Source organism: Typopeltis vanoorti, chromosome 24 (assembly GCF_054136105.1).
Source record: "Typopeltis vanoorti isolate ZY-2024b chromosome 24, IOZ_Tvanoo_1.0, whole genome shotgun sequence".
NCBI lineage: Eukaryota > Metazoa > Arthropoda > Arachnida > Uropygi > Thelyphonidae > Typopeltis > Typopeltis vanoorti.
The window spans coordinates 4,429,950-4,457,730 of record NC_143572.1 but is presented as its reverse complement, the minus strand read 5'-3'; the positions used below and the strand labels follow the sequence as shown (position 1 = coordinate 4,457,730).

The window sequence follows — 27,781 nt, the reverse complement described above, 5'->3', positions numbered from 1 at the left end:
CAACCAAGTGAGTTGATGAGCTGATTTAGCTACTTTTGCAATGTGCCCCCTAAACTTCATCTCCCTATCCACCAACACATCCAAGTCCCTGGCCTCATCAATCTCTTGGAGTACAGTTCCATCAATGTGGTATACTGCTAATCTTTTCACCCCAAAATGCATAACCTTACATTTTGTCACATTAAATTGACATCCATTCTCCTTAGCCCAGAACTCCAATCTATCTAAGTCATCCTGCAAGACTCTGACATCTTCTGCATTCACTATTGCCCTACCCAACTTTGCATCATCAGCGAACAAATGAATTGTTCCACTTAGATCCTTCCCTATATCGTTAATGAACAGATTAAACAGCAGTGGTCCAAGAACAGAACCCAAGTCGTCTTTTGGACTCTACTCCTGAATAAACTACTCTTTGATATCTCTCCATCAGCCAACCACCTATCCATCTCACCAACCCTATATCCATTCCCATATGTTGTAGTTTACGGATTAGTATTCCATGTGGTATCCTGTCAAACGCCTTTGCCAGGTCCAACAGTATCACTGTAAACCCATTTCCCTTATCCAGTTCAGCCGTCACCTTGTTATAAAACTTGAGCAAGTTACTGAAGCATGATCTACCCTTCACAAAGCCATGCTGTCCCCTGTACAGTATCTCATTTTCATCAATCCATTGCTGTATTTTTCCCTTGACTACTTTCTCCAAGACCTTGACAACGACTCCTGATATGCTGATCGGTCGGTAATTTGCAACCGTAGTCTTGGATCCTCCTTTATGCAGTGAAACTATTTTCCCTTCTTTCCACACCTTCGAGACTAAACCAGACCTGAGACTCAGATTAAACAACATGGTCAAGGGCACTGATAATTCCTTAGCCGCTTCACGCAAGACCCGTGCCGGTATACCATCCAATCCCACAGATGTGTTCACATTAAGGTTCTGTAATAGACTAGTCACCTCCACTTCATTCATCACTATTCCCGTATAAACTAATGGTTCCTTCATTTTTTCAATGTCACCACCTGGATGATATGCTTTTGCAAAGTGCGCTCAGTAACTTCACTATATCGACTGATTCAGTGACCTCCTTACCATCGTCATTCCTTAAAATCATTTTGCTGTGTACAGTTTTTTTCTTGCTTGCAGCATATTGAAAATGTTTGGGATTCTCTTTTGCTTGCAAAGCTAGTTTCCTTTCATAATCCGCTTTTGCTTTTTTTACCACACTCGTTACCTGTATTTTATATTCTTTTATATTATGTATTTTTCATACTTTCAAATTTACAGTATGTATTTATTCTAACTGATAAATTTTTTTATAATTGAATTTTTTTTTAATCATCCCAAAAATGAAAAATATTAAAAATAGAAAATATCTGATTAATGGCAAAAAAAGTTAAGACACCGGTCTTAACTTTTTTTGCCATTAATCAGATTTTTTTAATTAAACATTTTCATTAAATTTAATTAAAATTTTTTTTTATTAAACATTTTATTGTATGTATTTAATTCACAAATTAGACTTATGTAAAATTCGAGTTACGTAAAGGTTTATGGAATGCATTACTTACGTAACTTGGGGTGTAACTGTAAGATTAGGGAAAGATTAGGGGCATGAACAGATGGCATCAATGGCAATATCATATTAAAAATGAGGGTATTAGGAAAGCACTTGACATTGTTAGCATCCAGGAATGTGTTAGCAGAATTAATCTCAGGTGGTATGGTCACTTAAACAGAATGGGAAAGGAAAGATTAGCAAACAAAGTGTTCTCTGCCATTGGCAGGAAAAAGACCCAGAGGAAGACCAAGATATAGGTGGATTGATACAGTAAAATGATAAAAAAATATAAAATGATAAATGATAAAAAAATCTTTGGCCCTATAACAGTTATTTATAACAGAAAGGTTGTAAATGTATAGTGCATCAGGACCTATAGTATTGGTGCACTATACATTTAGAATCTTTCAAGTACGAGACACATTTAAAAATATATTATTATTATTGAAGTACAGTATTTTATTGTGGTTAATGTGCTTCACCTTATTAAGTTTGATCCATAGGTACCTATCAATATAATGTACTGAAACAACATACAATTGGAAATATATGCACTTACCTGGATCTGATCCAATACCAACCACAGGGGAGGTGATACAAGTAAATTATAATCTTGATTTCTAACAAACAGAACATCTAAATTATAATCTTAAATGATAATCTAGAATTCATGAAATTAAGGTTATGAATAAGTACACATTAAAAATGTGAAACTATAAAATATGAAACTTGTCACGAGGATTTTATCAAATAGGCTAATAATTAACAAACAGACAACAGTTCAGTAGTTGTTTAATATGGCATGAGAGAAACCAATTTAATTTTAAAATGAAAAACGTTTTGGCTAATATTAACTTTTTGAGCAAATTACCGAAGAGAAAAAGAGGACAATATTTTATATTTTAAGAATGATTTAAAAAATATTTTACATTTAATAACAAAATCAGAAGTAACACATATATTTCAGAATGCAGTAGAAATACCCAACAGCTTGTGAAAATATGCTAAGGGATGCCGTAATGTGCTGTTTGAAGTTTAATCAATAGGGAGTTCTGGTCAGTGCAAGTTACAGAAGTAGAGTTGGTTAAAATTAGCAGAGATGATTTCAGCTAATGATTGCAATAACTGATTTCAGTTTTCAATTACAATTTCACACATGCTATGCACCTAGTCTTCTCTGCTATTATGAATAAAAAAATAGAATGAAGAAAGATAAGTAAAGGTTCTCGTGTATGTGTTCAGTTTGTATATGTAAAAATGTGAATGAAATAAGAACTGCCAAGTTGCAAAATCCACAACTCTGGCATGTTCTTGCACTTCACTCACAGAAGAGAAACATTACAGAGAAGGTAATGAAGTTTGCTTTGTGATTTGTAATGCAAGTTATCCAAGAACTCAGCAAACAGGATAATGTGAATTAAAAAGGTTTTCAATGAATTTTTGGATTTTGGCAAATGACAACCCCATCATGTTGAATGCCTTGCAGAAAATATATGAAACTCACTTCCATCTTTCTGGTTATGAGACTAAATATAAGAACTATTGCTAATAGACTACAAACAATCCACATGCATTTCGCTAACATTCTCCTCACAAGTTTGAAATTGACAGTGTCGTGTGTTATGCACTGGCATTATTGGCTTCTATTTCTTGAGAATGAGGAGCAGAGGGTCGGCTTGATCATTATTACTTTTTAGCAGGACAAGATCAAGCTAGAAACACTTTTGTGAAACAAGCCACCAACATCAACTACAGTTCTATTTGATTTTAAGAATTGTAGTTGATGTTGGTGGCTTGTGTTCATATCTACATAATAAATGTAAATATGAACAAATATGAACAAGAATTCTCAAATAAACGTTTCCGGAGTTATTTCAGACACATCAAATATTTGGACTTGGAACTGACTTGAGCAAGAGACTGGAAATGCAAAATCAATAAAATCTATCCGCAAGTCCAGGAATAATTTGCATATGAATGAATTGATGGATAAAAAAAATGAATACAATAAGTGAATATAATAACTCTTTAGTGCATTTTGCAAAATGCCCTAAAGAGTTATTATATGTACAAAAATTCATGCTAATTCCCAAGCAGCAATGGAAATTCACAAACAAACTCATTTGTTAAATTAAAGATACCAAGAAATTATACACTTGGTTTTAATCCATTATCCAAGTGTAAGCAAACAAAGTTTGTGCCTGAAGTATCTTTCAGGACTGGGGCAACTCATGGCAAAGTCTTGCCATGAGTTGCCCCATTCATCCCATAATGCAAAGAACATCTACTTGCAGACATGTATAATGCTATGAATTAAGGGAAGGGTCACTGCCTAGACCAGTTTCGACCTTTATTGAGCTCTCATCAGTGGGAGCCAGATCCAGAAGTGGCGATACTAAGGTGGATGTAATGGAGAAGTCATATTTTCCTATATAAGTAATATGACTTATTATTGAAATACTGTGGATTAGAGATAGATAGTTCTTGAAAGTTTTTCACTTGGTTATATTATAAATTAAAGATACCAAGAAATTATATACTTGGTTTTAATCCATTATCCAAGTGTAAGCAAACAAAGTTTGTGCCTGAAGTATCTTTCAAGACTGGGGCAACTTGTGGCAAAGGTGGTATAACTTCTCATCACTTGCCTTAAACTTCTCCATTACTTCCACCTTAGTATCACCACCTCTCGGTCTGGCTCCCACTGATATGGTTGAAATAAAGGTCGAAACCGGTCTGGGTAGTGACCCTTCCTTTAATGCATAGCATTATACATGCCTGCAAGGAGATGTGATGAGAAGTTATACCACCTTTGCCATGAGTTGCCCCACTCCTGATAAATACTTCAGGCACAAACTTTGTTTGCTTACACTTGGATAATGGATTAAAACCAAGTATATAATTTCTTGTTATCTTTAATTTATAATATAACCAATTGAAAACCTTTCAAAAACTCATTTGTTACTAGCAATGATCTAACACAAATCATCTACCAAATAATCCTCACCATCCTAATTCTGGATTTTTTTCCCTTAATCATTCTCCACCTAAGTAAATTAAAAATGTCTGCTCTCCTCTTGGTAATGAAGATCTTATTAAAGTTTCATTTTCTATAGAATGCCCTTTCCTCAACAACCCTGTTTCATGTCATTCAGCATCGTGACAAAATGGGATGACATCTGTAACTTTAAATTTTCCTTCTCCTGAACAGAGTACTGTTTACAATCTATTAATCCAACTGCCTGTTCTGACCAAATGCCTAATGGAATGTAAGCCTTAATTTCCCCCTCCTGTTTCACTCAAAATACTGCTCACTATAGTTCCAATAATTGTGTTAAGGCAGTCCAAGCAAAAAAATTCAGCACACAAGTGGTTTTAAATCAGTGTACAAAGCAGCTTGTAAGAGCTGTTTCAGAATAAAAATAATTTTTTATTAAAGTGGTTTTAAATCAGTCTACAAAGCAGCTTGTAAGAGCTGTTTCAGAATAAAAATAAATTTTAAAAAAAAAACCTTGTTCCAAAGAAACAAAATGTAGAAAATTTGCTTTTTATTAAATAGCAGCTGTGCATTCCTGGTCCCTTATAAGGCAATGACCAAATTAGTGAAATAATGAATGTTGGAATGTGAGCATCAAAATCCCTACTCAAAATTCCATTCAAAATCCCTATTCACTATCCAAACCTTGGTTTTCAATAATTGTGTCAAGGCGGTCCAAGCAAAAAACTGGATAGACCACAAGTGGCTGTGAAACAAACTTGCCAATTACTGCAAGCTTGCAGTAACTGTAATATACAGGGTGGCCATAATCAAAGAGCAGGTCTTCAGAGTCCTGTAGCAAAAAATGTTATTGGACAAAATTCAACCAAACTTGGTGTACGTACACTTTGGAACATCATGGAGTTTTTATTTACAGGAAGTAAAAACTAGTACAAAATTTTGCCACCAGGGGACATTTGGCACTATAAGTGCATGGTTTAGGATTAACTAAACAGTAATGGCTAGAAGAGACACAACAAATCAATTTTCATGTTTGTATATCTTACAGATGTGGTTCAATATGCCCTTCTTTCAGATATTGTAAGAACTGCCTTCTGAATAACATTTTCTACAGCAGAATGCAACAGATCTACATTGATTTGCCTCACATGCTGCGTTATTCTGTCTTTCAAGGTTGCTAAATCATGAACATGTCCTTCATACACCTCATGTTTCAGATGGCCCCAAAACCAAAAGTCAAAGGGATTGAGCGCAGGTGAACAAGGTGGCCATGCTGTAGAAATGCATGACCAATCAATTCTGTGAAGTGTTTTCGTAACATTTGCTGTACCAAAATTCTAATGCGAGGTGGTGCTCCATCCCGCATGAATATGGGGGGGCAATCAAGGCATCTTTGCTGCTGCAGTTGTGGAACAACAAATTTGCTCAGCATCTCTCAACCTAATAGCAGAGATGGTATAAGTCACTGGTCCTGTAGGGTGAAGTTCTTCAAAAAAGTACAGACCGATACTAAAATGCAGTGAAACCACACCACACTGTGACTTTCAGTGAGTGTAAAAGGGTCTGATGGAACACATGAGGGTTATTCGCAGTCCAGATGCAACAATTGTGTGAGTTAACACTACCATTTTGATAAAAATGTGCCCCGTCACTCCATAAGATCCTCCATGGCCATGTATCATCCACCTCCATTCGAGCTAATAATATCAGGACAAATTGTGGTTCAGTTTCTGCATTGTCATGAAGCAAAGCTTGAGTATGGGAAATCTTGTAGGGGAAAGACCTCAGTATTTGATGCAGGATTTTTTGCACTGCTGAGTATGGCATATCCAGTTGCCTTGATATTTCCCAAGCACTGCTGGACTCTTGTGCATTATTCATTCCATGTTCCATGACAGCAGTTGCAACTTCGTCAACTTGTTGAGGAATAATCCATTTGTGTCCTTGTCCTGGCCTCACTGCTAAAGATCCACTATTTTCACGTAAAATCATTTTTCTAGGATTTGTTATCATCATTGGACCTTCTCTCCTATCCTTCAAATGCTGGAATTCTTGAAGCATGGCATTAGCATTACCACACTGTTGATAGTAAAGCTTGACTAGCAACACACATTCCAGTAAGGTGAGATCCGTAGCACTTCAATTGCATATATCATACAATTCTATTGCCAAATGTCCTCTGGTGGCAGAATTTTCTACTATTTTTTATCTTCTGTAAATAAAAACCCCATGTCCAGAATGTACTTACACCGAGTTTGGTTGAATTTCATCCAATGCATTTTTTTGCTACAGGGCTCTGAACACTTTCTCTTTAATTACAGCCACCCTGTATATATACAGTATGCTGACAAAAGTATTCAGACACCTTACGTGCCATGCAAATTTTGGATCCTGCCACATGCAAATATTCAGGGAGTGTCTGCATAAGTATGGTAATAAAAGGTGAAATGTGCTGCATATTATGCACTGTACTCAATGTCAAGATGCCATGTTCAGCTGAACTGACAGACTTCGAACATCAGATGATAGATGGGTGTCACATCAGTGGTCTTTCCATCCATGACAATGCTACCCATCTCAGTATAACGAAATCCACTATTATGTCATTCATAGATAGAAAGTTGATAGTGCTACCACAGCAGAAATGAGCCCTGAGAGTCCACAATACTTGCTGACCGAGATTGACAAGCTCTGTATATTCAAGCATCCTGCATGTCATCAGCAGCAGACCTTGCAGTCAACCTGGAAAATGCTGCAGGGACATCTGTCAGTACTAGAACTGGCCACAGAGAGAGAGAGAGACAGTTGCATGCTTTAGGTTACCATGGCAGAGCTGCTGCAAACAAGTCACACGTCACTCCCCCCACTTCAATGACAAATGATGTTTGAACAGTGTCTTTCACACCATTCCTGGACCATAGATGATTGGAAAATGGTTCTGTGGAGTGATGAATCTTTCACTCTTGTGTTTGGATCTGGAGATTATCTCAGGAATGGTTCTGGCAGACTGCATCATTTCAATTGTCATGTTTGGTTGAGGCCTGGTAATGGTGAACATGCCCAAAACCATGATGTCTGATGGCTACCTGGACAACTTCATGCTTCTGACACCGTGGAAGAACTTCGGCAGTGCTCCCTTACATGTCTGAGACTGGTTTCCATCAAACAATGTTGAAGTGTTGGACTAGCCAGCCCAGAGTCCAAACCTCAACCCCAACAAACATCTTTGGGATGAATCACAATGACCATCATCAGCATCAGTAATGGAAGCAACTTTGAATGAGGAATGGAAGAATATTCCTGCTGCGACATATCAGAAATTATCTGAAAGCAAGTTCTAAGGACAGTTGCTGTTATTCAGGCCAAAGGTCGTCCCACTCAGTACTAGAAATGTAATTAAATGCATTGTGTGTGTGTGTGTGTGTGTGTGTGTGAAATAAAATTTTTAAAAAAATTAAAAATTACCAACAAATCTAAATCTGATTTTGAAAGAGCAAAATAATAATAATAATTATTATTATCGTTCCGGGCAACTCCAAAGAGTCGACAGACTCATCAAGGGAGGCCCTAACATCACGTCAAGAACAACTATTCGACATTCACACAGTATCTATCATACCTTGCCTTGAACTCATTCACGGTCGTAGCCCCCACAACAGACTCTGGAAGCTTATTCCACTCATTCACTACTCTCCAAGTAAAAAACCTAGCTCTAACACCCTTGTCAACCACGCTCTTGCCCAGCTTCCATTCATGGCCCCTAGTCCTCCCACCACCACCAGTCATATTTTCAAAAATATCTTCTGGATCAATCTTATAGAAACCCTTCAGTAATTTGAATGTCTCAATCATATCACCCCTCATTCGCCTATTGACCAATTTCTGCAACCCGCAAATCTTCAACCTATTCTCATAAGGTTCATTCCACAGACCTGTTATCATCTTGGTCACTCGTCTCTGGATCCTCTCCACTTCCTCTCCATCACGAAGAAACCTTGGTACCCATAACTGGGCACAGTAGTCCAGATGGGGTCTTATCAAGGCTCGATACAGAGGAACAACAACTTGTTTGTCTCTGCATGTTAAAGTATTATTCAGAAGCAAAGTGATTTGGTGAGCTGTTTTAGTCACTTTTGCAATGTGCCCCCTAAACTTCAATCCCCTTCAACACTCCCAAATCCCTGGCCTCATCAATCTCCTGGAGTACGGTTCCACCAATGCGATATACTGCTTCTATTCTTTTCACCCCAAAGTGCATAACCTTACACTTTGGCACATTAAATTGACAACCATTTTTCCTAGCCCAGTCCTCCAAACTATCCAAATCATCCTGTAAAATTTTGACATCCTGTGCACTATAATTGCTCTACCCAACTTTGCATCATCAGCAAACAAGTGAACACTTCCTCTCAAATCCTTTCCTATATCATTGATGAACAAATTGAAAAGCAGTGGTCCAAGAACAGAGCCCTGTGGCACTCCACTAGTCACAAGCCGTCTTTTAGACTCCACTCCTGAATAAACCACTCTCTGGTATCTCTCCTTCAACCACCCTCCTATCCATCTCACCAACCCTATATCTATCCCCATCTGCTCCAGTTTACTGATTAGGGTTCTATGTGGTATCCTATCAAAAGCCTTGGCAAGGTCCAGTAGTATTACTGTAAACCCATTACCCCTATCCAGTTCAGCCGTCACTGTGTTATAAAACGTGAGCAAGTTACTTAGGCATGATCTACCCTTCACAAAACCATGTTGTCCCCATACAATATCCCTTTTTCATCTATCCAATCCTGTATTCTTTTCTTGATTAATTTCTCTAAGACCTTGACAATGATTCCTGATATGCTAATCGGTTGGTAATTTACAACAGCAGTCTTGGAACCACCTTTATGCAGTGGAACTATTTTCCCCTCTTTCCACCCCCTCGGGACTAACCCAGACCCGAGACTCAAATTAAACAAAATGGTCAAGGGTACTGACAATTCTTTAGCTGTTTCTCGTACAACACGAGCTGGTATACCATCCAATCCCACAGATGTATTGACATTGAGGTTATGCAATAGACTACTCACCTCCACTTCATTCACCACAATTTCCGTATAATCTACTGGTACATTCGTTTCTGCAATGTCACCACCTGGATGATATATTCTTGCAAAGTGCTCACTCAGTAACTCAACTATATCAACTGATTCAGTTACCTCCCTACCATCGGCATTCTTTAAAATCATTCTGCCATGTACATTTTTCCTTTTACTTGCTACATATCTAAAAAACTGTTTAGGATTCTCTTTAGCCTGCATGGCCAATGTTCTTTCGTAATCCTTTTTTGCTTTTCTTACCACACTCGTTACACTTCTGGCCTGCGCTTTATACCGTTCGTGTGCCTGCCGGTCACCTTTCTCCTTAAATTCCCTCCATAGTTGTTTCTTTTTTTGCAGCTCAAGCTTAATGGTGTTATTCATCCATTTAACCCCTAGTTGATTTATTATTCGGACTCTAGGTATACAGTCAGCCATTGCTTCATGCAAACACTTCTTAACTACCTCCCATGCACTATCGACTTCTAGTCCTTGCAGTTGTACATGCCATGGCACTGAACCAATCAAACTCCTAAGCTTGTCATACTTTGCAGCCCGATAATTCCACATGTACCCTGTCTTAATTGAAAATTCTACACCTTTAGCCACCTCCCAAGTCAAGAGCCTATGATCACTCTCGCTGATTGGCGGCAATGTGGTCATATTTGTTACAGCCAAATCCTGAGATGTAATTACTAGGTCAAGCACTCTCTGACCCCTAGTATTTTCCATTACATGCTGTCGCAGATAGTTATCCCTTAATAACCGCATAAAATCCAATTCCTTCCTCCCGTGTGTCCTCTCCTCACTCCAATCAATGCTTTCGCCTATCGAACTCACTCCCACACGTTCACAAATTCCACACCACTCATCACACATAACCCATGCATAAAGTCATTCGCAATTATGGCCGTCCTTTTAAACATTTCACTGTCATACCATGGCAAAAGACTAATCATTCTAACTCTCTCACTCTTTTCTTTTGCTACCTCAAACAATTCATTCAGGTCTTCTATCATTTCCATTTTGTCTCCTTTCAAATCATTTGTACCTGTCACAACCATCATTTCTTTCACCCTTTCCTTTTGCTCTCTAATAGACTCAGTTACATCTTTTATGGTCGTACCAGGTTGGTACGATTTTGTCAAATTCTCTACTATCACACCTCGTACTAACGAGTCTCCATACAGCACTCTATCCTTCATTTTGTTCATGTTCACACTCATACGTCTATTTTTCCTGTCATACTTTTTATTATTGGCTGGTTCATTCAGTCGACTTTTGCTCATATGCTCTAGCTGCTGTTTTGCCCTTTGTATCGCACCATTCAACAACACGATCTCACTCATTGCGTCTATCTCATCTTTTTTATTCTCAGTAAAACCATTAATACTATCATTCACACTCTCACAATTCTCTGGTACAACCTCGCCGTTTCTTATCATATCCCTATTTTCTTCATTCTGAAGTTTGACAAAAATATCACACTCACGATCCAAAATACTCTTCAATTTCTCATTCTCCCTACATTTTCTACACACATTCACTCCTTTATTATCATCTAACCACACTCTGACCGCACTCCGCAAAGCGTACATTTCACAGCTAGTACACTGAATCATCTCTTTTATACTACCGATCTTTGATAAAGATGGTGAACCATCATTACTGGCCGCCATTTGAAGCAATAATGAATTGCTTCCTGCTCAAATATCAGCTACAAGTTCCTGGTCCCTTGCCAAGGCTATTTGGGTGCAAATTCTGCCTTCTTCCTCTTATACACAACTAGATGTACCATCATAGCATTACTAAAACTGCCCAATTTGGCATCACACTGCTTTGATAACACTACGTTTGGATTGCTTTCCTTAGGTATTGTTATTATAGCATTGTGATGCTAAGAATAAGTTGTTTACATCTCATAGAACATCTTCAGTATGGATAGAAAAAAAAAAGTAATAATCTGAACACAACTACACACTGAAATGCATATGATAATAAGGCAAATCTTTCTGACATATGCAATCAAAAAACTGCAAGGATAAACACTACTGTTTATCCTTGAGGAATCCTCATGAAGGTACAGATCAAAATTTCTCAGTCTTTCAGAAGTGAAGGGCAATCATTATGTTTTAGGTTTGGCCATAGTGGGGATTCAGCACTTTCTGTGAATAAATGTTCATATTTATAAATACTACTATGTAGAGAACATAAATTTATGTAGTACATAAATACTATTATGTAGTAAATTGTAATGAGTGCCTTTCAATTCTGAAAGTCTGAGAGATTGTAATACTCAACTGCTTGATTTTTTTAATGATTTCTAACAGCATTTATCCTAGTAATTTCATGACTGAATATGTCAAAGATTTCCAACTGTTACTGCTCATATTTCACTGTCAAGTTATATTCACAATTTTATTATTGTTCTTCTATCCATAATAAAGATATTTTATGGAATGTCAAACAAAATAGCTGTTAAAGCTTTGTTAATAAATTTCTTTAATATGGTATACATGTTTCAAATGACTACGGAAAATTCACAAGTTTCGTTGCACAACAGAATTCAAGTTTTCTTCTTAGGTATGGTTTGCTTACATTCAGTTGGGATAACAAGACAAGTGGAGATAGTTCAGAGGCAGCTACTCAAGATAATATCTGGCCTTTGAAATAGGGCACATGGAGGAAGACTGAGAGAAAGTGAGCTCCAAAGGTTTATAAATAAATGACAGAAAGGAAATGTGAAAGAAATATATAAGTTATAAGGGATTTTACAGGACAGATAGAAGGAAATTTCTGATTCATGGAAGATGGACAGAGAGAGAGAGAGAGAGCATGGGGGGGGGGGGGGAGATCATCTCTGGAAGGTGAATAATGGTTTTACATGTAGTAAGGAAACTCAAAAATATACTAGTCACATGTATATCAGAGCATTTAGTGAGAAAGTGAAATGGACTGCTGATGTTAGTTGTGCTTCTTCACTGAACTGTATTCACAGAAAAGTATGACAGATGCACACCTCTCCTTGAAATATGCCTGTGATGCAAATTGGGGGACCTCCTTCAATAGGTCCTTGGATTATCTGGAGGTGTCTGTATAATGAGAGCCAAACTGAATTAATGAATGTGGAATAAGATTATGCTATATATATGCAATGAATTAATACTGCAGGATAAAATGATATTATTTAGATCACTGAGTAAAAAAAAAATATGTTGCTTTCTAGAAAACACTTACTCATAAAGTTTCTTGTGGTCTTCCAGAGTCAGTTCACTGCAATGAAGGCAGAATCCCTGGAGAAAAAAAAAATCATTATTTGAACTGCTATACCCTCCTTCACTCTCCAAAAACTTGTCCAATTGCAAGAATTTCATTAAACAGACAAGTTAATGGCAGAGTCAGTTCCACAGAACATTCCCTTAAAACACTTGGTGAAAGTCCCACCTGCCTTACTAACATTTAGCGTACTTAGTATTTGGAATACATCCTCTTCATCACTCCTTATACCTCTAGGAATAAAGTCTGATGTACTAGGATAGAACACTAACAAAATGATTTGTTCAATTATGTCATCTGTAATGGTCAACCAAGTCCCATCTCCATCCAACAAAGTAATCTGTTCACAATCATTTTTCTTCTACTCACCACATAGCAAAACAATTCCTTGGGATTCTCCTCAGATTGCAGTGCTAGTCTCCTCTAGTATTCTAATTTTTCTCTCTTATAATACTAGCCACTCTCCTAGCTTAAGCTTTATATATATCATTCAACTGTTCTTCATCTCTCTCTCTCTCTTTGTATGTCTTCCATAATTTCTTTTTCATCTGCAATTCTTCTTTAATTTCTGATCACCTATTTGATCCCAAATCACATTATCTTCTTCACTCAAAAAATTGTTGACAGCTGGCAACTGCTGTCAACAATTTTTTCTTAAAGACTGAATTCTCTTCCTTCAAATTCTTTCATCCATTGTACTGCTAGAAGCTGATTTTTAAGTCTATGATAATTGCTTGCCTTATAATTCCACATAACTTCCTTCTGCCTTGATAATTCTGCATGCCTATTCATCCTCTAAGTCAGCACTACATGATCATTCTCATCAACTGGGGCAAGTATAACATCTCAATCATAATCATCTCTGATGCTATGACCAAATCCAAACTCTTGATCCTCATGTTCCCTCCACCACATGCTGCCTAAGTCCCCCATAATGATCACTCACTTTACACTTGCCAAACTAATCTGCTAAACATTTCCTGATTATCACCATCTATATTTCCTGGTCTACAGTAACACTGCATTAAATATCTTGTCTTATATCTATCTCACACCATATACTCTCAAAGCCATTAGTCTTATTTCCACTGTGATTTCCACCCAAAACAGACACATTTGTTGTTAAGACAGATAAAAGATAATAGTGTAATAGAAAAGGAAGTTTGGTAATGTGTGGAATGAATTTGAAAGACAAAGTGAACTGTATAAAAGTGATGGACTGCATCTGAATGGTTGTGATGTAAATCACTTGGAGAGACTGCTGCTAGGAGGTAGAGAAGGTGCAAAGAATGAATCTGATCAAGTGGGATGCAATGTGAAAAAATGAGAGAGTAAGACAGGAGAGAGATAGAAGAGGTGGTTATGAATGAAGAAGTGAGTGGCATAAGTATAGAGAATGAGAGAACAGGTGTGCAAGATAGGCAGGGAAATGGGGAAGCTCAGGATGGACAGGGAAACACAGTGCAATAAAGGTTGATGCTCCAAGAAGATATGAATGCGTGTGTAGACTCAAAGGGAAGGGAATGACCTGGGATCAAGGGAAAAACGGTTGGATTTGAAGAGGGTTCTAAGATGAATAAGCAGAAAAAGAAATGGCTAGAGTTAAGCATGGAGAAGTCACATCAAATAAATGGTATCAGTAGAAATAGCTACAGATCCAGGAATGAGCTGATATGTTTGTATACAAATGCTAGAAGTGTTAGAAACAAGGCAAATGAAATGGTTGCATTAATTGAGTCTGTTCACCCAAGAATCGTTGGAATAAGTGAGACATGGTTAGATGAGATGACATCCTGGCAGGAATAGAGATAGAAGGGTATGATGTGTTTCGTGAAGATAGAAAGGGTAAAAAGGAGGGAGGAGTACTGTTGATGATAGAAAAAGAGTTATCCATACAAGGTAGAGATGCAAGAGGGAAATAGTGCCAGTGGATTTGAGGCAGTATGGTGTGAGATAGAGGTGAATAAAATGAAATACTTAGATGTTGTTATAGACCTGGTAATGTGGATGTTAGTGACCATAAAATGAATAATCAAATTAGCCAAGCAAATAAGAAAAGGGTCATCATTATGAGCGATTTTAATTATGGCAATATAGACTGGGATGATGAGATAGCAACTGCAAGTAAAGAAAATGAGTTTGAGTTTTTGAGGAACAACTACCTCAGACAGCATGAAACAGAGGGCACACGAGGACTGAGGTTCTTGGAATTGATCATCTCATCAGAGGATGTAATTATAAATGAGGTGTCAAATCACCCTCCAGTTGGAGAGAGTGACCATGAAATGATTACCTGGGTGGTTGCCAGCAGTGTGAAGACCTCTGTGAGGAAATGGTATATGCAGAACTACAAAGTTGGTGATTATGAGGAACTCAGGAGACAACTTACAGGTGTCGCAAAGAATGAGGAGTTAGCTGGAAAGGTGATCAATGCAGCTTGGGGGATATAGGATATCCCCCAAGTAGACATGTCTAGTAGAAGCAAAGGAAGCATAAGAGGAGTGGTAAAAATCAATCCCAAGAGGATAACAAAGAACAGGTAAGGAGGGTGGCTTGGTTGATAAGGGTAGCAAAAGTGAAGTATGAGCAGCAGTTAGCTAATGAAGCCAAAAAGAATCCTAGGGAATTCATTTGATATTTAGCCAGCAAAAAAAAAAAAAAAGAAGATTATGGAAGGATGACACTGATTGGAGAAAATCGTATAAGAACAACTGCTGTGGAAGATATAGTAGAAATACTTAATGAGCAAGTTCATAAAGGTCTTTCATTCTTGTGACATCATGGAGAGTTTGAGAGCATTTGTTGATGAGGAGGAGGAGAGAGACTGACTGTAAGTGAGCAAGAGGTATATGAGGAATTGAGCAAACTTGATGTTAATAAGGCAGTGGGAGTTGATAATATACCACCGTGTATTTGAAGGAATGTGCCAGGGAGCTGGCATCTGCCTCGATATATTTTTTTAATGTGAGTCTTGCACTGGGTTGAGTTCCAAAGAAATGGAAGGAGGGCAAGATTGTGCCACTTCATAAGGGAGGTGATAGAACTCAATCAACTCACATAGGCATATCTATGTGAGTCAGATGTTGCGGTTAAGGTGTTGGAGAGGATGGTGAGAACCAGGATCCAGAATTGGGTTGACAACAATGGTATTATCTTTGATGGACAGCATGGATTTGCTAACGGGAGATCATGTTTTAGTAATCTACTTACTTATTACAATAAGGTGATGGCTTCATTGGATAGAGGAGAGGGATATACAGTAGTATACTCAGATTTTGCAAAGGCTTTTAATAGATTACTGCATGATAAGTTGATAGTCAAACTAGAGCAGATAAGGTTGAAAATTACATTAGTTCATTGGATCAAAGACTGACTATCTGAAAGATATCAGCAAGTTGTATGGGGGGGGAGCAATATCCTGGAAGAGGAAAGTCACTAGTGGTGTGCCCTGGGGGTCTGTTTTAGGGTCATTGCTGTTTAATCTGCATGTTAATGATATTGGCAAAGATTTGATGGGGATACTCTGTTGTTTTCAGATGATGCAAAGTTAGAACGAACTATAAGAAGATGTATACAAGAAGACTTGAATAGATTGAGTGAATGGGCACAGGAATGGAGATACCAGTTCAATGTTGCAAAATATAAGGTTTGAAAATTTGGGAAACAAAGATGGGATATAGAATTTACGCTTGATGGTGATATATTGCTGGAGGTGGAGGAAATAAGAGTTCTTGGGATGATGGTGGAAAACGATTTAAATTTTGAGGACACACTGCCAAAATTTTGAGGACAACACAATGAATTCTGGGAATGATGCAGAGGACACTGACTTACAGAAGTAAGGAGATTCTTGTTCCATTGTATAAGGCTCTGATTAGGCCACATATGGACTACTGTACACAGATTTGGTCATCTGGTCCAGAATAAGGGTCGACTGACTAAGATAGTTTCTGATCTCTGGTTTTATTTTCCTCATATTTCTGATGTCGAATGTGAGGAAAGGTTGAGAAGATGCAATTTACAGAGTCTAGTGAATAGAAGGAAGAGGGGTGATATGATAGAGATGTACAAGTTTTTTTCTTTTTAATGTTGTGCACATATATAGGAGGTTGGTTGATCAACCTATAGTACATCCATTACATGTTACTAACCGTGTATGGGAAGTGGGTTGGGAAAGAAGGAACGTTTTTATATTTGATTTAAATGACTGTAAATTGTATTCCTTGGGAAACACAGCAGGGGGGGAATGGTTCCACAGTGCAGCAGTTGCATGAAGGAGGAGGAAAAGAAACTTGTTCTGATTGTTTCTAGGTGTACTATGAAGGGATGTTGAGCAGAAACTGCACATGTTCCAATGAGCTTAGTACTGAGTGGAGGAATTATTGATGTTATTTCAGATGAGCATTTCCCATGGAAATATTTGTAGAATATACACACTGCAGAAACCAAAAGTCTGTGCGAAAGTGGGGAAGAGAGTTGGTAAGAGATGGATCATTAACAAGTCTAATTGCATTCCTCTGTATTGAGTCAAGCATTTTGACAGAGCTTTTAGGGGGCCCCACCCCATAAATGGGAGCAGTATTCAATAGATGGGTGGATTTGTGATTTGTATAATGTTAACAGCTGTTCAGGGGTGAAGTAACGTCTTGAGTAAAAGAGAAATCCTAGTTTTTTAGAAGCTGAGGATGCAATGGCTGTGATGTGTTTATGCCAGGATTTGAAGTGAGGGTAATTCCAAGAAGAGAGATCTCAAACTGTCTGGAAAATTGGATATTGTCAAAAAAGATACTGAGAAAAAATGATTCTTTTTTATGGGAAATAGGATAGAACTGGGTTTTATTAGCATTGAAATTGATGAGGTTATCTGAACCCCATTGCAGGGCTTGGAGATCGGAATTGAAGGTGGTGGTAGTTGATGTTCTGTAGTTGTGGTGAGTTATGTAGAGTAAGGTTTATCAAATGATTGTAGTGTGCTGTCATCTGCAAAACTGTGTATTGGGTTGGAGGTGAACTGAAGTAGGTCGTTGATATATAGCAGGAAGAGGGTTGGCGAGAGGACAGAACCTTGTGGAACCCCAGCATTAATTGAATAGTGAGAGGATGAGCCATCCACCATCGCACACAGCGTGCATCCAGACAGAAAGCTGGCAATCCAATTACAGAAGTCCTGGGTCAGAACGAATGATGGTAGTTTGCTCAGTAAGCCTTTGTGCCAGACCCGGTCAAAGCCTTTGGAGATATCAAGTGCAACAACTTGAGATTCACCAAACTTCTCCATGGTATTTGTCCAGAGATGGGTGATATATGTGAGCAACTCTCCTGTTGATCGGCAGTGACAGAATCCATACGAGCAGTCGTTTATTAGGTGGGTGTCTTCAAGGTAAGTGTAGGAGTTGGGAATTGATGATTTTTTCCATTACTTTTGAGAGGACTGAGGTAAGCGAGATGGGGTGGTAGTTGGACGGGTGACATGCCACCCATCTTGGGAATGGGCTGAACATAGGCCAATTTCCAGTTTGTGGGATCGATTCCAGTGGAGTAAGAGGGTATATATATATATATATATATATATATATATATATATATATATATATATATATATATATATAGGCAACATAGGATAGGAGTCAGTTCTGGTGCACAAACGTTCAGGACAATTGGGGGAATATCAGACCAGGAGACTTTTTGTGTGTCTAATTTGGTCAGTATTTTTATGATCTCATCCTGGCAAAAGGATATAGGGGGCATTGTATGTTGGGTGTGTGAAATGGTTGGGGACATTTACCATCGTCAGTTATGCATGCATTGGAAGCAAAGTATGAAGTCAGAAGATTGGCTTTTTCTATGGGTGATGTTGCAATAGAGAATCTGGGTGCAATAAGGGTGGGAATAGTGTTGGGCAGAAGTTACGGCCAATTGATTTGGCGAGAGACCAAAAGGCTCGGCTGCCATTTGGACAGGTTGCTAGTTTCCTGCTTTTTTTGCACTTTTGAATTCTGTTTTGGTAGCATTGATTGTTTTTTTTTTGGTTTTTTTTTTGCATCTATTTCGGGCTTCGGTATAAGCTCTAAAGGAGAATGAGGTTCTTGATTTCAGCCAGTTATGGTATGTCTGGTGTTTCATCCATACAACCTTGTACAAGTAGGTAAGGGGTTGTTATAGGATCAATGTTGAGAGGTTTTACAGAAAACAGTGGGAGATCAGGGGAGAACCAGTGGTCATCCCTGGAAGTTGTATAAGAAGGGTGTGAGAATCAGGTTTTTTGCATGAAGAGTTGTGAATGATTGGAATGCCTTGCATGAAAAGGTAGTGTCTGCAGAGAATTTGAGTGTGTTTAAGGCATGGTATGATGAGCTGTGTGTATGACAATCCTAGATGAGTCTTAGGGTAGTAATAATAATAATAGCAATTCATCTCTTATCATGAGTAATACTCCACCACCATGTTTATCTTCCCTATCCTGTCAAAATATGCTATACCCTTCAATTTCTTTCCCTGTTAGAACATCTTCCTCAGTTAACTAAGTTTCACTGATGCCAACAATCTTTAGAGAGACTGTCAATCAATGCCACAAACTCATTCCCTTTATTCCTAATGCTCCTAGCTTTTGTATACAGAAAAACCAACGCATTTCCAGTATTTTTATAGACATTATTATTTCCTGCATATCCCACCTGGCTCTGAAATATAGTGTACACCCTCTCATTTCTCAAGCTGCTATCCCCACTTGAGACCATTCCTGATATATTCTGCTCTTGCATTTCTAGTTTCTCTGTCCTAACATGTTCACTTATTCAGATTCTCCAAATGCCTACATCCTTTTGCATTTAAATGTAATCCATCTCTTGCATATAGCTCTCTTCTGTTTTCAAATGCACTCCACATATTCCAGACCTCACTTTCCCTGTCTCTCCCATTCTCTTACTGCCTTCTCTCCCTTGCTCTCTCTCTCACTTACTCTCATTCTCCTCATGCTAGCCAACCCCTCTAGCCTCGTAATCTCTTCTTTCACCCTCCTTGACTTAGCCTTCATGTCTTTCATCTCCTTTTTCAGCAGTTCTATTTCTCAGTCATCATAATATACACACCATTTCTTCTTCTTCATTTGACAAAATCTTTTAGTGCTTAAATCATTCAGTCTTTAAGATTTTCCATTAAATATGACCTCCTTGCATTCTTCAGTGAAGTCAATATATGACTTCACCCAATATATGATCTTATCTTATCTTATTTCTTATAAGAAACATTTCACTTCATTTTCTCCTATCTTGGAAAATATACAGATCTACAATCAAGATTAAATTTCTCTTCATTCCTAGCATTTCCTGGCATGAACACTGCATCCACAGCTGAGCTGCTAACAAATTGTCTTCTTTCATTCAAGACACTATTTTTCACCTGCACAAATCCTAATAATACTACTATATAAATCCCAAATTTGTTCATCCTTAAAATACTCTCTTGCATTTGAGGACGTGCATCAAAATCCTCCCTAATACCCAGAAAAAGGATCATTCTGTATAACAGATGCCCCCCCCCTCTCACAAACTCACTCCAGTCCCTTTCCCAAGTGTTCTGTTTTTGCTTTATGCCTTTTCTACATAGTTCAAGGGTACTTCCCCACTGCACTGGCAACCATAATTCCCCTTCTTTAAGCAAGTAAAAACACAAACAGTTGCTGGTCGACATACATAGTTCAGTTTCAAACTTATTGAACCAACTTCTCATCTTTCTCTTTCATTCCTTCTACTGCTGTTCTTTAGAAGTCTTCTTCACATTGTTTATGAATGCTAGCTGTTCAAGAAATATCAATAGGTTCCTTCTTTCTTCTTAATCACTTGATCATATAGTGCTAGTGGGTTATAGGTATTGTGACCTCTCATGTATAGTGATTTAAAATTAAAAATAATATATATATATGTATATATATATAATGCAGTTCATTCAAATACTGTTAAATTTAAAACCAATTACCCATTCAATTATCTAATAAACTAATCTAATTGTCAGGAGGCCAGATCAGTCTGTGAAAGTCGCTTTTTTTGTAAGAAAACTTGAACCCAGTTAGCACCTGGGATGTTGACCACTTGGAAATGCTGAGTGCTGCTGATAAAATGATTCCTTGCCCCTTAGCAGCATGAGAAATATAAGGGCACAGGCTAGGAAGGTGATTGAAAGTAGTGAGGAAGAAATTAACATATCGAAGGAGACCGGCTGAGACAATAAAATGAAATCCCAGAGAATTCTACATTTATGTAGCTATTAGAAATATTAAATTTTCACATTTGACGCCTTTAGAAGTCATATGGTGACTGCCGTACCTCACATGGTTTTGGCAATGATGTCTTCTGCTAAAAGAGGTGGTAGGGATGCAGATTCCCTTTCCACACAAAGTTTGTAGGACAATTGCAAACATCCATGCCCATGGCTGGATTCGAACCTGCAGCCTCTTGGCTTGAGAGCAGACATGCTAACCACTCGGCCGACCAGGCCAGCAGCTATTAGAAAGAAAGAAGAATAGAAAGAAGAGCAGAAATAAGAAGAATAGAAAGAAGAGCAGAAATAAGAAGAATAGAAAGAAAGAAGAATATAAAAGATTGACTTTGTTGGAGATGGTACATGAGTTGCATCTGCTGAATTTATAACAGAAATGTTTAATGCGTATTTCAAGTTTCCAGGTACAGAATAGTACTGAATAACAGTGGGAAAGAAGATGAATATCATTAGTTCAGGAACATGAAATGGCTGAAATTTTAAGCTTGTGGGATTAGATGGTGTAAAATTCAATGCAATGGAAGTTCTTAAATTTTAGACATCGACTTTTACAGAGGTCATAAATATTGTAGATACTACATGTTGCCATACTTATTGTAAACCCACATGGGTAGCTGTGTGGCTTAATTAGTATAAATATTCAAAATTGTGCACTTTATGTAAATCCAGGAGTGATATTGTAAAAAATAGCCTAGTGTTGAAATAGTTCTACCTCAAGTAAAAAGGATTACAGTGGATTATGTCTGGGACTTGAAAGCGAACAATAGCACTGCAGGTCATTCGAACAAGGAAGTTTTCCTACCTACATTGAAGGTTAAGAACGCTGACATCAGAGTGAGTGACCGCACCATGTTTGGAGGTCTCCAACCCTGAAATACAGAACTCCCAAAAAGTATATAGGAGGCCTTTAAGAACAAGGTTCTCTCTCTCTCTCTGGTAGTCCTTTAGCTGCAGTCCGTAGGCCCGACTGAACTCGTCGGTACGCAACCCATGGGAAATGGGGAGCCCTGGAGAAGCATTGAAAGTTTCCGCGATGTGTAGCAAGTAAGGGAACTTGCCTCATGCACCGAAGGCATGATGGCTTCGTTCGACCTAGTCTCTTCGGCGAAGATGTGCTGCTGTTCCCACAAGTGAATTACGGCAGGATGGCCACCAAGCACCAAACGAGGAAATCCAGTACACAGAACGGATTGGAAAATCAGCAAAAACAGCCAAGGATCGCATGTGTTGATTGATAGGACTATATGTGTTATTAAGGACCTGTGAGTAGATTTTTTATATTAATAGTTAAGTGCAGAAGGATAATTGTGAGTTCACTAGACATAGTGTTACTAGGTTAATAGTATTGTCGTGGATCGCAAGGTTTGAAATTGAAATGTTAACATAAGTTAAGAATAGTGACAGTCAGTTTTGTACTGTAAATGGCAAGTTTAATAATGTTAGACAGTAATTGAAATTCAAGATAAGATTAAGAAAGAAGTTGTTTGAATGGTGTATAATCTTTGTACCTGATCTTTGTACAATGCACTGCCTCGCAAAAAACTCCGAACCTGTATGATAAGAATTTGGGGAATTGCCACGACTGTTAATTAAGCTCACAATTAGATTTGGCTATATCCTAAAGGTACTATGACATATCTCCGATGCTTTATATGAAGAACTCAGGTGGCACAGTCATAAATAAAATAAATTTTCCTGATTTCTTTTGGTGTAGGAGATAGTTATCTGTACTTGTGAATTGGCCTAGTTTTCACAATATTCACTAGCAGTGTCACCGTTTTGTAGGAACCTTAAAGTTCAAGTGGTAGGAAAAAGGGGATAGAGGAATTATTTTAATAAGGAACATCAACTTAACTAAGTACACATGATATAACAATTAATCATCGTATAGCAAGGGCATGTTCTAGGAAGTTGAAAGAGCCACAAGATACATAAGACACAAAAGAACAAAACAAAGGGCAGGGAACAACAGGGGTAAAAGCAAAAGGCAATAAGAAAAGAAAAGAGAATACACACAGTAAATAAATGAGAATATAACAATGGGATATCACATATAAATTAAGGGAATGTGGAAGAATTAAAGGAACTAACAGTGATCTTGATTTGTTGTTCAACAAGAATCTGCCAATAGGAATAGTCCCAAAGAATACAAGGGAAAAATAGTGCCGTTGCATAAGGGAAAATCCAAATCAGTAGTCAACTATAAACCAGTTTGCATATTAAATGTAGTTTGAGACAGAATATCAAGGTGATTGATGAGAATGGATATTTTTCTAGAGAGAAGTATGGGTTTCTTAAAGAGAGGTCTTATTTCAGTAAGCTGGTTACATCTATAATATAATGAGTGACACGTGCAATGGACAGGTATGTTTGGTGGACAGGAGCATGTGAGTTGCTTATTGTTGGGGGGGGGGGGGAGATGCAGAGTCCCAAAAGAGAAAAGTGATGGGAGAACCACTGTTGTTTAATCTATACAGTCATCCTTCGACTTATGAGCGTTCAAGTTACGTCCTTTCGATCAAAGATACGTCCGTGATCCCATAATGGAATAAATAACATTTTCGACTATACTTTTGAACAAGACACAAGCGAGCATAAAGTAGAAAGGTTTTTATTTAGCAACAATGCATCATGTAACAATGCAGTGACAACACCGCATTCAGCAGCAACATCCCTCAGCAGTCAGCACTTGGCTTCAACAGTTCCTCTGTTGATTTTGTGTTTGAAAAATATGTTATTTGTGTATTTATCATTAAATATTTTGCGATGTTTTGTGCAACATGACCCCTACACTCCCAATTAAAAAACCTAGTGAAGAATCACAGAAAAAAAGGCAAGCAGTTGATCTTGAAATAAAGTTGCAAGTTCAACGATAATGACGAAGCTACGACAAGGTCTCATCAGTGATTGGAAAAGCTACTTCCATCATGTATAGAGGACCTGAACCAAAAGTGCATACCCCTTAGCAACTTGTTGAAGAAGAAAGCAGGACCTGATTACGACTACGAATTCAATGCTTCTTCCGGTTGGTTCATGAGATTTAAGCAGCGTTTTGCACTGCATAATGTGAAAATATATGGTGAATCTGCAAGTTCTGATGTAAAGGCTGCCAAGGAGTTTGTGGAGAAAGTGGATAAAATTATTACAGAGGAAAATTATGTGCCACAGCAAATATTTAATATGAATGAGACCATCTTGTTTCGGAAAAAAATGCCCGAGCGGACATTCATCCACAAAAAGCTAAAATCTACACCTGGTTTCAAAGCCTTTAAAGATCGTGTTATGATTCTGTTAGGGGGGGTAATGTGGCTTGATATAAACTTAAACCATTTATGGTATGGCACAGTGAGAATCCACGAGTCTTCAAAAAGATTAGGAAGCATACTCTTCCAGTTCATTAGCGAAGATATGAGAAGTCGTGGATGACTCAAAAATTGTTTGCGAGTGCCTTAATCAACTGTTATGCGAGTGAAATGGAAACTATGTATGAAAGAAAATGTAGAATTAAAAATTTTCTTAATTCTAGATAATGCTCCGGGTGATCCGTCTTATATTGGTTATCTTCACCAAGTTCAAGGTCATGTTTCTCCCTGCAAATACTGCTTCATTGATCCAACCAATGGATCAGGGAGTTATAATAGTGTTTAATGTTTATTATCTATGGAGAACTTTTTCATAAGCCATTTCTGTCAACAAAGGAAACGACCAGACTCTCGTGCAATTCTGGAAAGCATTCAATATTTATCATGCTATTAAAAATATTGCTGTAGTTTGGGACGAAGTGATCTCTCAATGTATGAGTGGCATATGGAAAAAGACATTAAAAAGGTTTGTGCACGATTTTGGAAGTTTTGAAGAAAATGAAGACCTTTGTAAATTGAGTGAAGAAATAGTGGGCCTAGCAAACAATCTGAATCTCGAAGTGAATGATGACGACATAGATCAACTCATAGGAAGTGCCCCTGAAGAGTTGACCAACAAAGAATTGGTCGAACTGGAAGAATGTGTTGCAGAAGAGAAAGAACTAGAAAAGGAAGAGGAAAAAGAGAAACAAGGAGAGGTAGTTAACCAATTCGCAGTGAAGGGTCTTGCAGAAATGTTCTCTGCAGTTAACGATGTTCTCAAAATGGCTGAAGACAGACCCCAATGTTGAATGCTACTTATTAGTAGAAAGGAAAGTACATGATGCATTTGCTTGCTATAAACAAATTTATAATGAAAAGAAGAAGAGGAATAAGCAAAGCAAATCAGACATTTTCATCAAAAAAACAAAGGTAACACCAGGAGAGCCGCAGCCTGGTCCTTCACATAGGAAAGGTAATGAAGATATGATTGTGGAGGAAGATTTCGGTAATTATTCTCCTGTTTTATAGTGGCAGTAATGTACAGTACAGTTTTATAATAAGGTTTAAAAATTAAAATGACTGTATACTTATTTTTGTTAAGTCTCTAACCCCTATACCTCTGTTGATTTAATGTATCGACTTACGTCCGAACCGACTTATGTCCTGCCTTATGGAACAGAACCCCGACGTAAGTCGAGGGATGACTGTATATCAATGACATAGTTCAAGGTATGAGAGGAGTTACTCGGTTGTTTGCTGATACTAAACTGGGAATTTCATTTCAGAAAGCTCTAATCTGTTTTTTTTTTGTTAAGCCTATATATACGAGAGATTGGTCAAGTCATGCACTTTGACCAGAAAAGATGAAATGAGATTCATTTTATTGGAGGAACTTAATGAACCAACTTCTCGTCTTTGTTATCTTCAAGAGGTGGAAAAGACAGGAGTGTTGGTGGATAGGAACACATTGCAAAAGCTACAAAGGTTACCCATAAAATTGTTACTATAATGAGAAGGACATGAAAAGGAATTAAACAATTCCATGTATAAGATATTGATCAAGTCACATCTGGATTTCTGTGCAGATCTGGTCATTCGGATATATCTGAGTAAGAAACATTAGAGAAAGTACAGAGGCGAGTTACTAAAACTATTTCAGGACACTAGAACTCTGAGAATAAGGACAGATTAATGTAATGTGCTCTGAAGAGCTCTTCTCCTCAAGTAAGAGGATTTGGTTTATTTAGATTTATGGCTGAAGCAACTCAAGGGCTATGAGGCCAGTGTATTATGTATGTTAATTGTATGTATTATAATGGCTGGTTTGCCTGTTCTGAGGAATGAAAAACCCGAGTTTCTAGGAGAAAAAACCCTCTAACTCTGTATGAGACCGGCTAACTCACCTTCAGTTGAAAAGCCCTGATAAAGATTCTTCACTCCTAGATGGAATTTAAAACAGGTCTTTTCAAACAAAGGGGATCATTGAAACTGACTGAGCTATGGATGCTCTATAAAAGGAGAAGAGGATATGATTGATTCATACAGCTTGGTGAGAGAAACTTATTAGACAGAGCGGAGATATTTCACAGGATAATAGATAATAGACAGTGGGAGAACAAAAGGTCATTCCTAGTCACCTGTGTGAGTGAAAAAGTGAAAAGGATTTTTTTTCCCATATGGCCAGTGGTGAATGAGTGGAATGTGTTGTTGCGGTGGGTTGGTAAGTGCCAAATGCTGAATATTTTCAAAGCAAGATTTTGTGGTATGCAAGAGTTTGGTCTTTTTAAAGAATCTTTCAAAAAGCACGCAATCCAATGTATAAGCAAGTAATTTCACTGCATTAGTATCAACGAACAGTACAAGTGTTGGCAACTGTTCATTCTGAAAACTTGTTTGAAAACAGTTCCAAAGCAACTGCAGTTGTAACATGTTGGCCATGAATGCAGTAGTAATTTTTGAAAGAACACGTTTTTTGTGTTCTTTGAAAGAACAATATTCTTTGTTGAGGTGCATTTTTCTTCAGAATTGTTTAAACAATGTCAAGAGGAATTTACCCCAAAAAGATCCAAATGTTCAACTGCAGAACAAAAGCATTATTTTAAATTTAATGCAGAATTTTGATGAAAATGCAAATACATGAAAAAAATAAATATATACAGGGTGTTCGGGATAAATTTGACAGTTTCGTAAGGAAAAAGAAAATCTTCTTTGTATCTATTAAATTTAATGAATTGACAAAAAAACATTACAGGCAGAGTTAATTACAATACTATCAACAAGATTTACTCAAAATAACCACCATCAGCATCGATCACAGCTTCAATTCTGCTTCGGAACCTCGAACAAGCTGATGCTACAGTCTCCCTGGGAAGGGCCGCAAAAACTGTTTTAATTTTATCCATTAACTGGGCTTTTGTATTACTGGAAGTGCGATTGGTGTCTTTTTCAACTGCGCCCCATACAAAATAATCCATGGGGTTAAGGTCTGGGGAGTTTGGAGGCCAAACATTTGGACTGGTGAAGTCGTAGAAATTTTCAGACAACCATTTTTGACTTTTCCCAGAGGTGTGGCAAGGGGCCGAATCCTGCTGCCATACATACGGCCTACCATTGGCTACCCTTGTTATCCAGGGCTTAACTACAGTTAGCAACTCCACGAACAAAGCCCGAATTCCAATGCCAGGGTTCTTCAACACCTGTTCCTGCAGATTTGCGAGGAATTCTGCTGTACGAACGCAA

At 37.8% G+C, this 27,781-nt stretch overlaps 1 protein-coding gene across 3 annotated transcripts in view; it reads right to left on the bottom strand.

Annotated features, from left to right (window-relative positions):
• LOC150092896 (rRNA methyltransferase 1, mitochondrial-like) overlaps positions 1-27,781 on the bottom strand; it is a 137,289-nt gene that overhangs the window by 90,137 nt on the left and 19,371 nt on the right. For all 3 annotated transcript variants that reach the window (XM_090413381.1, XM_090413380.1, XM_090413382.1), the window contains exons 3-4: positions 12,885-12,940; positions 2,125-2,185 (exon numbers count right to left, since the gene is read on the bottom strand). In XM_090413381.1, the coding sequence (XP_090269507.1) occupies positions 2,125-2,185; positions 12,885-12,940 (117 nt within the window). The remainder of the gene's footprint in view (positions 1-2,124; positions 2,186-12,884; positions 12,941-27,781) is intronic.